Genomic DNA, 9,746 nt, shown 5'->3' on the forward strand with positions numbered 1-9,746 from the left:
AGGGGAATGACAGGGCGACTGACGAGGAGACTGAAGGGGCGACAGAGACGGGCTGAAGGCTCCAGGATGTTGGTACTTCTGCTGCCACAACTCCACACCAAAGGCTCCACCTCCACATCCTGGGGAACCGAAAGGAGACCCCAGGGGCGATCCGACCGGTGGACGCCCAGCAGCAGCAACGGCAGCAGCAGCATCGACGAGGTCTGCTTCTACGTCGTCGTGGACGTGTGAGAAGGACTCGCAAGACGAGAGGTCTGACATCCAGCTCCTGGACGACATGCTGCTGCAGGGACTCGGACACAGCACTGGGTCCCTGTAACATGGATCCAGAGGCAGGTACAGCTGGTCCCTGCTCCAGGAGGTCTCACTGTAGCCCCCATTTGCACCCCCCACTGCCAGATCTTCGGCCCCAACACAGGGCTCCACATGGTGGTTAGGAGCTATGGATGTAATCTGTATACTGGGGCAGTCAAAGGTTCTGAGGTTCCCCTGGGTTCCATGCTGGGACCCCTGGGGTTGGTAGAGCACATGTTGGTAACCATCTGTGGTGCTGAAATATGGAGGAGGATTCAACTGGTCCTGACTCACAGACTGACTGAGTGGAACATGACCTGTCAGGAGAAGAAGACGAGGTTCCTCAAACCACTAGTGCAGCGACAGAAGAACCATGGGTATGAAATATCTCTCAAACACACATGCACACACACACACACAAAAACCCTCCCCTGGGTCAGAAAAGAAGGAACTGGCGGCATCTGGGCCACACAGAGCGGAAAGCAGGAAGTTAAAAAAAACCACAACTAGACTTAAAATAGAAATTAAACTAAGGGGAAATTACAATCAACAACATTCTCAGAAACATAGATCAAAGGTAAAGTGATACCACAGAAATACCCTCAATTAGCTCCATTAGCCAACAAACTACTATCTCAATGGCAAATAGAAAAACAATACAAAAAAAACAACCAAAAGACGACAGACAACACAAGACACAAAACTTTAAGTACCCTAGATGAACACTAGATGGCAGAATTATTGCCCAGAAACACAAATGCTAAACTAAGTACAGCTAAAGGGGTGTCTGAGTTTAACTGTTGTCATCGGCCGAGTGCGACGACAGGACCGCGCCCCGCACCATGCACCCATTTTACGGGTAGTGTGATTTTATCTTGGGAATGGACGCGGCCTGACTTCCGGTTTTGCTCTCTAACTACCGTTAACTTGTCAGAGCCGACAACTCGCTGTTACTGTCGCCACGTACCTGTTGAGTGTCCGCCGCTCCCGTATTCTTCTTCCCGCTTCTGCTCCTCTTCCTCCTCAAAGCTCAGTCTGAAGTCCAGCTCCTCTGGGCATTTCACCGCTGCGGACATTTGTCCGCAGAGACGCCGAGAGTCGTCACCGAAACCCCGCCTGTGTCTGTCCCTGGTTCCGTGTCTCAGTGAGACCAAAAACACAAGTCAACTGTGTCTCAACCGAAGCCAGAACAACAACAGTAACAACAACAAACCCTCCGTCGACGGATCCGGGACGATAAAGTTCAAATCAGCCGCGTGTTGACGGTTTAAGAACGCGCAAAACTCTGTTAATAAAGTAAACACCAAAGCGTGATAATGGCGTGAACTTGTTTCTCCTCTTCGGTGTTTCTACTCTGCTCCTGTCTGATCCTCATGGTGCGTTCAGGGACATTGAAAAGACTGTGCTATTGTAATTTGCGCTTCGAATTAGTGTTGTAGCAGCATAGGACTTGAACAAATCGATAATAATATTTAAGGAGATATAAAAATAAATACATTTAATTGAAAAAATGAAGAAGCTAAATGTTTGTAACTTTTTAAAACGTAACCGAAATGCAAACGTCTAAGTATTAAAACTGAAACACGTCATATTTTCAGATTGATGTACTTAATATCAACGTGGAGAAAAATACTTTAACAGTTTCCCCAGCAATACAACGACTTCCAGCAACTTCTACTTTTTTATATGTTTAACACGCTAATTAAATTAATAATTAAATCGTGTTGTCGACACTAATTTAAAATGTCTCACAATAACATTTTCTGTTTTTCAGTTTGGAACGTTTTTGAATAAAGGTCTGGTCCTAAAACCAACTACAACTTGGAAAACTCAACTTTCTCTTTATTTGTACATTTACATTTCAAGACTTGAGCAAAGTTGTCGGTTCCTCAACTCATGCTTGTTAATACCATACTGTCCAAAACACCTGAAGGCATCATGATTAGGCAGAGTGATGACGTCGAAGGCTGGCATATCCCTCTGTGGGGTTGACTTTGGGATTGAAGACAGAAACAATCCAATTTACACTGACCTCTCAATCGAAAATTTAAAGACCTACAATTTGGAGACAAATTCAAAAATAACTAAAATTTCCATTTTTGAAAATATTCAGTTTTCAGCAGAAAATAATGTTCGATGATGTGTTCGGGAGCCACTGCCCTGAACAAAGTTTTAAAAAAAGAAATGGTAAAAAAGAAGCAGCTGAAGGTTTGTGTTAAGACAGCAAGACTTCCTGACGGAGCTACGGCAGCTCAGGAGAAATGTCACCTGGTTCTCCACCTGGTGCATGTTTACCATTTGAAACCACAGGAGTTTCCATGTTTTTTGCTGAACGTCACCTGGTTCTGCATGTTTACCATTTGGAACCACAGGAGTTTCCATGTTTTTTGCTTCTTGCTTTACATCCATTTCTATCAGGCGTTTCTTGCTCTGTTCCTTCTCTGTGGCACCGTTTAAAATCCTTTCCCTTTTCCTCTTACAGACCAGACCAGAGTCCTCCTCCCCGACACGCCCCTCAGGGACCCCCAGGATTCTCAGGCAGACAATGGCAGCTGCCTGCTCTGCAAATTTCTTTGACTTCTCCCTAGAAAAAAAAGAGTCGGAGATGTAACAAAACGATAGCGAACGTGCTGGTCCACTACTGCCTCCTGTGGTCAGTTTAGGTCATTGAACTAAATCTAAGCATGGGATTTTAAACAGCAAAGAACTATTTTCAACCAGTGCCCTCAGGGTTTCCACACCGGAAATCTTTCCTGATGCAAACCAACCTAGGATTTAGGACTAAGTGAAGAGGAGTTAGAAAAACTTCTGCTGCTAATCAAGGCGTGTGCGTGTGTGTGTACTGACCACTGCGATGATCTATATTTCTTTCCTGCTACAGTCACTGTGGACTGGAAGCTTCGGTCCTGTGAACGCTGCACCTGTGAATGAACACGCAGACATTAGACCTTCATCATGTCAGACTTATTAGTACTGATAAGTTTTCATATAGATCACTCAATAATCCCAAATTCATTTATTCAATAATCCCACTGACAATTTACAGACTAGCGTCGACCTCAGGCCGTTGACTCTCACAGAACTACGGTACAAATTGCGTCCGTTTTCAGCTCAACAGAACACACGTTTCTGTTTCTAAATACAGAAGATTTTGGTCTTCCTTACTGTGTGATAAAGCGGCTGCTCCACCTTCTCCCTACGACTCCACTCCAGCAGACACATCTTTGGTGTGATCTGAGGAGGATAGAACCTCCTGTAACACACACACACACACACACCCACACACACACACACACACACCCACACACACACACACACACAACAAACAATAATCAGCCATTTGTATAATTAGTCAAATATGACTTTGTTTACAGCAACAAGAAGCTCCACTCTGACCAAACATCGTTCTCCTGACCTTTCAAACTTGACAGCCATGGTGGTGACGTCTCCGTCCATGACTGGACAATCAGACGGGTCTCCACCCTGCAGGGCGTCTCTCCTGCTCTGCAGCTGCTCCTGGATCTGCTGGTGGAACTCACTCAGGCCGTACGCGTCGCTGTAACACCATGGCGACAGTCAGGTGACCAGAGCCACGCTCAGCATCTGTCCATGTGAGCGATGGAAGAAAGTTCTGTACCTGATCTCAGCGTTGGTCTGAGCCGCCTGCACCCGCTTCCCCAGAGGAGACTCCACCTTGTCTCTCAGCATCTGACACAGACAGTACTTGGTGTTGAAGGCGTGGTTGTCGTACTGGACGGCCTGAGAGACAGAGACACAGAGAGACAGAGACACAGTCGTGTGATATTTTTGGCTAATCTTTAGCTTTTTTTACCCTACCATTTAGCACTCTGCTAGTTTTGCTAAGTCACACTGAGGATATTTTTCTGGTTCACATGTATGAATGTGTTCATCTGCTCCACGTCACGTGTTTGTCATGATGGTCAGACTCACATACTTCAGATATTCCTCCATGACTGTCTCCACAGGAAGTGGACCTCCGCTGTTGAACACTGACGGGTTCCACATGGCGGCGCGGGCCAACATGACGGAGGAGGCGCCGGTCAATCTCCTGAACTCTGCAATGTCGGCGTGTGTCTTCACCAGATCCAGAGAACCTCCACTGCAGAACAAGTGTGTAGGTGTAGGTGTGTGTGTGTGTGTGTGTGTGTGTGTGAGACAGGAATCCAATTGTCATGTCATTAACAGGTAACCAGGTCAGGTCTTACTTGGCGATGACTGGGATGGAAACAGCCTGAGCTACAGCCTGGATGTAGTCGCAGTGGATGGGATGACGGGGGCGCTCTTCCTTAAACCTGCAGATTAACACACAATATCCATAATAGTTACATTTGTTAGTTAAACTTCAACTGAGAATGAATGAAGAGCCAGCAGTTCACCTGCCATGAACCCCGATGGCAGTGACCCCCGTCTTTTCAATCCTCTGGACCAGACTGATGGTTTCCTGCAACTGAGAGCAGAGACAAAGCAGATTAAAGTCTGCTGCCCTCTGGTGTTTGAGTTAAGATCAAGTCGAGTCTCCTGCAGCATTTTCTTCTGGAGACAAAGACTCTGACCAGACTGTCTGAAGAGTTTGAAGATCGGTCTCACCGAGGGCAGGATTCGGATTTTGCAGGTGACAGGAATGGAAACACCGTTGACCAGTTTGGTGAGGATCTGCAGACGACACACACACACAGACACACACACGTTTGTCATGTTCAGTCTCTCACCATCATCTTGGTGTTCTGTGTGATGTGGAGACACTCACTGCTTCAATCCTGTCAGGATTCGAGAGGAGAGCAGCTCCCATCCCTCCCTGCAGGACGGCAAACGACAAACTTAGAGGTCAGAGGTCAGAGGGTGAGCAGGCATGTAGGGTAGGTCACTCACCTTTGTAGAGTATTCTTTTGGACAGCCCATGTTGACGTCCACTGCAGCTACGTCCTTCTCTCTGCACAACAACCCACACAGTCTTTGTCTTTGGTCTCGTTTCTGACTTAATCTTTTATTTTCTTTGTTCCTGCACTAGACCAGTGATTCCCAACCACTGGGTCGTGGCACACTAGTGTCCCGTGAAAAGATATTATTTATTGCAAATATTTTTCTTTGTTTGACAGGCAGAACAACTAAATCCTCTTCCACTAGGTGGCAGGCGATGGTTATTAAAACTAAAAACAATCATCAGAGCTGTTAAAGATCTTTGTGAGTGTCTTTCTTCAATTCCTGCCAGTATATCAGAGTTGTCTTCAACTAAACAGGAGTACATTTGTAGTACATTTAAACTAGAAGATTATTATATTTCATTGAATTTACTTTTGGACAGATTCTTGTTTGGTGATGTGTTGTGGTTCAGAAAAGGTTGGAAAACACTGCACTAACAGACAGACAGATGTACAGACAGACTCAGTTGTGTGTCTGTAGAAACTCACACGAGTCGGGCCACACTCAGCGCTCGGTCCGGGTCAGCAGTTCCCTAAAGGGAAGAAAACTCTGTGAACTCAGAGACAAGGTTTCTTTGGTTGTTGCTGGTCATCGTTGTCATGTTGATGGTTAAAGCTTGAACACCTGGTCATGGATGTCATGTGATGATGTTGTTGTTGTGTGGATGAGTGTACGGACGTCGTGTGATGTTGTTGTTGTGTGGATGAGTGTAAAGCACAGAGGTGTAAACATTGAGCGCTGTTACTGAAACCTGCGCCTGTTCTCCGTTCATGGATCTCAGGTTGTCAGGTGTGTCACCGTGCAGCAGGAGTCATCGTACCATCTGGAACACCACGCGGTCCTTCTCCCTCTCACAGGTCCTGAACATGACTCGTTCGTCTGGAGCGACAAAGTCCACCGTCTGCAGCACCTCTGACCACAAACACCACAAAAAGAAAGTCTTTGACTTAAACATCATCTGTTCAGCAGCACATTCAAACCACACCCTGATGAAAAAAAACGCAAAGGCAGTTGGAGCATGAAGAAGGAGGAAGTGGTGACCCACCGTTGACCACCCTCTGACACTGGACCATTTTAATGTCGATCAGCTCCTGCAACACACAGAGCTCTGATGTAGTTACATGTCCATGTCCCTGTTACAGTCTTCATCCATCCATCCATACCTCACAGTAGACCACATCAGCTCCATGGTCCAGAGCCAGAAGTCTCATTGGCAGAGTGCCCACCCGGACCATGGGAGCCAGAGCCGTGATGTTGGAAAAGCTCAGCCTGCGTTCAGCTGCTGCTACTGCTGCCATGGCGGCCTGTGAACTTACACACACACACGCAGACTTTGGTTATTAATTGTACTACATTCTTCTCTCTCTAAACTTCGCCCGGAAGTGTGTTAATTACAGTCATTTTCTGCTTGTCAGACTTCAGCTTAGAACATTCTTAATAAACCGGTTTCTTTCGATCAGCGTCTTGAAATTTGTCATCATTTAAAAAAAGTTTAATTTTGGAAAAAAAATATATTTGGAAATAAATGAAAATATATATATATATATATATAATATTTCACCACCGTTTTCTTGTGGTTCTCGATTGGCCAATTGCTACAATAAGTTTAATCTGTTTGCGGGAATCATTTTCTGACGTGAAAACATGAAAGTCACAGTGAGGACCAATGGAAAAAAGATGAAATCAGTGACTCGGTCACAAGACGGTTCGATCATAAGGATGGATCGGCAAAACGACTCATGTGACAAGTACAGATACAATCCATGAAACACGACTGTGTCGTTCTGGTGAGGCCACGTCGAACAGCTACAGTTGGTCAGTAATAACACGGTAACCCGTAGACCAGGTGAAGTTATCCGCTATCACCATCGATTGTTGGTCAAACTATGGCTTGTTCTTTGACTGAGTCTCTTACATAGTGTAATTTCGCGGAACCAATTGATTTGTTGTTGAATTTCTTCACGCTGCTACTGTTGTTACTTTTCTTTTCCTGGAATCGAACACAGTTTAAGACCAGTCTCGGTACAAACTAACTTATTATCGCTCATTGTTTAGGAAAACACTTATCACACTTATTATCGCTCATTGTTTAGGAAAACCTCTGAATATTCCACTCACCAACATCGACGTTCTACTTATGACGAAAGCCGAAGCGTGTGGTCCAAGCGCATGTTCTATTTGGACTTCCTGTTTACGCTCTGCGTCATCACGTCAACGAGTGACGTTACTGCACGTAGAGGAAAAAAAAGCTGGAAAAAAAGACCCAGTAGAAACAGGATATTCACTCTTTTCCATCGAACGTTTACTTTACATGATTTCATAAAGTTAAAAACAAAATCTTAATCTTACTCTGTTGTTATTGTCAGAAGGACCCGGCGTCGAATGATGAGTTTTTAAATAAATTATTTGTTGACTACGTTTCTCATTCATTTTGGAAAGTCACGGGAAGGAAACGGTGTTCCCATCTGACAGTTTTGACAGGACGTGTTCAACTTTGGTTCTAACGTGAGGTCCATGATTGAGGACACAAGAACAGTTTCATATGAACGCCATTTCGGTACCAGGCACCAGCGTTACATAACGCCATTTATACAGCAAATAAATACCGCGAAACAGCGGGTTGTATCACATTTGTTCCACATTACCCGTTGTCACGGTACAAACGTTAGTGTGTGTGTTTGTGTGTGTGCGTCAGTGTAGCTGTGGGATCTCAGCTAGTATATCAGACAAGGTCATTTAATGATGTCACTTCCGGTTGATTGGACCCACCCGGGTGGGTCGTATGGCCTGCAGTGGATCATGAATAAAGGACAAAACTCACTCATGGCGGTATCAACATACAACAACAATTACATTGTTTAGCCACAAGGGGGAGGCTGATTTTAAAAAAGTTTCATTAGGAGTTTATTTTATAGTCTTAGCTTCTTTTTTAGAGGACAATAGATATTTAAACACCACAGGGGAAAATATGCACAGGCTTGATTGACTCCTAAAATCGACCACTAGGAGGCAGACTTCAGATATATATATATTTATATATATATAATATATATTTTTATATATATATCTGAAGTCTGCCTCCTACTGGAACCTAATAAAGTCTAACAGTTGAACAACAGTTTGTACTGAAAGGAAGGCTTTCACACACACACACACACTGGTGAATTCCAACACTCAGGATGATGTCCTTGATGGACAGGAAGTGGTTCATGTTCAGCCGGTCGTCACTCTTCAACCTCTGTTTGTTGTTAACAGTGAAACAGTGAGTGTTAGCTGAGAATCTGCCTCTGACAGTAACACACAGTCATGAGACGACAGCGACACCAGGCTGCCAGAGTGGGCATGTGTAGAACTGATCTTGGTCCAGATGTTTTGAACAGTGTGAAAAGTTGACCCCTTGACCTGATGTGAGTGCATGTGAAAAGGCACCAGAACACAACAGCAACACCTAGCTGTCAGACCAGCAGGGTCCAGAAGCCACGTGTGCCACAGGACGGCAGAGGTCTCTCACAGTGTGGTTCTGTCTGGACTAGAAGACAAAAAAGAGGAGAAAAGCAGCATCCATGCTCAGGAGAAATCTCAGGAGGTTTGGGATCTAACCGAGGACCGATGATCCCAAAGCAGAAACAGTGACGGTCCTCGACCACAGGATGGAAGAGCTTCACATGTTCACAACAGTTCTAAGAACGGCCAGAGAAAGTGCCTGTGCTGGGTGAATGGTCAGTCCACCCTGGAGGGTTGGCGACCTCTACAGGGTCAATCTGGGGAAAGACCACGAAACACAACCTCTGTCCCAGGTAGGTGGCCTTTTCTGTGGAGGAAACAAGACGGGTGGTGAACAACGACAGACTGACCTGTCGTCATGGAGACAGGATGACCTCCAGTCAACTCACCAATGAAGCTGTAGATACACTTTGGTTTTTCTCTCCAGTGGACACCCAGAAAGTAGACTGGTACACCAGTCAACATGATGACCAGACCCACTCCACAGACCACGGGCTCTGAGTACAGACTGAAGGCCAGCAGCAGAGCCCAGAACATCAGGTAACCCACAGGAACCAGCAGGTTCACCTGGAGGACGTTTTCACAGAACAAGCTTTTTTTTGTGTCTTTGCTGGTTCTAAGCTGCGGTTTCTAGTAGGAAATGCAGTGTGAACGGTACCTTGATGGGTCGGTAAAGGTCAGGTTTCTTCCAGCGGTAGAAGAGCAGGCCTGCGATGGTGACCCCGTAGGACAGGTAGTTGATGAAGGAGACGTAGTTGATCAGGTTGTGCGTTTCTCCGATGCAGAGAATGACGATGGTGGCGGTGCACTGAGGAAAGACCACCAGACCAGAATCAGAAGCTCTACTCCAATCACAGCCCGACACTCAAAGAAAACCAGGAGGAATGAAGAAACCCTTCTATCTAACCGACTCCCCGCTGAGTCTGAGCTCCTCAGATGTTTCAGTCTCCAACAAACTGGATTCTGGTTCTACTGGTCTCTATCACTAACCACAGATTGATCTGGAT

General features: G+C 45.6%; 3 protein-coding genes across 6 annotated transcripts in view; all 3 read right to left on the bottom strand.

Annotated features, from left to right (window-relative positions):
* Nucleotides 1-1,992, bottom strand: LOC112487110 (nuclear factor of activated T-cells, cytoplasmic 3-like; the record flags this gene model as incomplete). The annotated part of the gene is made up of 2 exons (XM_025056317.1): nt 1,262-1,992; nt 1-611 (listed from the first exon to the last, which is right to left on the bottom strand). Coding segments are annotated over exons 1-2 (720 nt in total), but the record flags the coding sequence as incomplete, so codon positions are not given.
* Nucleotides 1,993-2,115: 123 nt separating this feature from the next.
* dus2 (dihydrouridine synthase 2) lies at nt 2,116-7,485 on the bottom strand. Of its 4 annotated transcripts, none has more exons than XM_025056188.1 (17): nt 7,354-7,485; nt 6,399-6,539; nt 6,281-6,326; nt 6,056-6,147; nt 5,724-5,767; nt 5,185-5,245; nt 5,063-5,110; nt 4,903-4,968; nt 4,692-4,762; nt 4,521-4,607; nt 4,246-4,414; nt 3,932-4,053; nt 3,710-3,850; nt 3,460-3,547; nt 3,142-3,215; nt 2,677-2,878; nt 2,116-2,614 (listed from the first exon to the last, which is right to left on the bottom strand). In XM_025056188.1, exons 1-17 carry the CDS (start codon nt 7,357-7,359, stop codon nt 2,537-2,539), a joined length of 1,536 nt encoding a protein of 511 aa, XP_024911956.1. In that variant the 5' UTR covers nt 7,360-7,485; the 3' UTR covers nt 2,116-2,536. The 4 variants fall into 4 exon arrangements, with proteins under 4 accessions (XP_024911956.1, XP_016888471.1, XP_024911957.1 ...); XM_017032982.2 differs by having other exon boundaries at nt 2,116-2,553; nt 2,625-2,878; XM_025056189.1 differs by having other exon boundaries at nt 6,399-6,546; nt 7,354-7,470.
* Nucleotides 7,486-7,618: 133 nt separating this feature from the next.
* slc7a10b (solute carrier family 7 member 10b) overlaps nt 7,619-9,746 on the bottom strand; it is a 7,507-nt gene continuing 5,379 nt past the window's right edge. The window contains exons 9-11 of the mRNA XM_008311312.3: nt 9,398-9,570; nt 9,129-9,306; nt 7,619-9,046 (exon numbers count right to left, since the gene is read on the bottom strand). Of these exons, the coding sequence (XP_008309534.1) occupies nt 8,916-9,046; nt 9,129-9,306; nt 9,398-9,570 (482 nt within the window). The 3' untranslated portion in view covers nt 7,619-8,915. The remainder of the gene's footprint in view (nt 9,047-9,128; nt 9,307-9,397; nt 9,571-9,746) is intronic.

This window comes from Cynoglossus semilaevis, chromosome 6 (genome assembly GCF_000523025.1).
Source record: "Cynoglossus semilaevis isolate Cse_v1.0 chromosome 6, Cse_v1.0, whole genome shotgun sequence".
Taxonomy (NCBI): domain Eukaryota; kingdom Metazoa; phylum Chordata; class Actinopteri; order Pleuronectiformes; family Cynoglossidae; genus Cynoglossus; species Cynoglossus semilaevis.

Excerpts from the sequence above, each read along its gene's own strand:
- dus2 (XM_025056188.1), bottom strand. Across the intron at positions 5,111-5,184 it reads CAAAAGAATACTCTACAAAG|GGAGGGATGGGAGCTGCTCT; the intron begins GTGAGTGACCTA and ends GCCGTCCTGCAG. Across the intron at positions 4,054-4,245 it reads TGGAGGAATATCTGAAGTAT|GCCGTCCAGTACGACAACCA; the intron begins GTGAGTCTGACC and ends TCTGTCTCTCAG.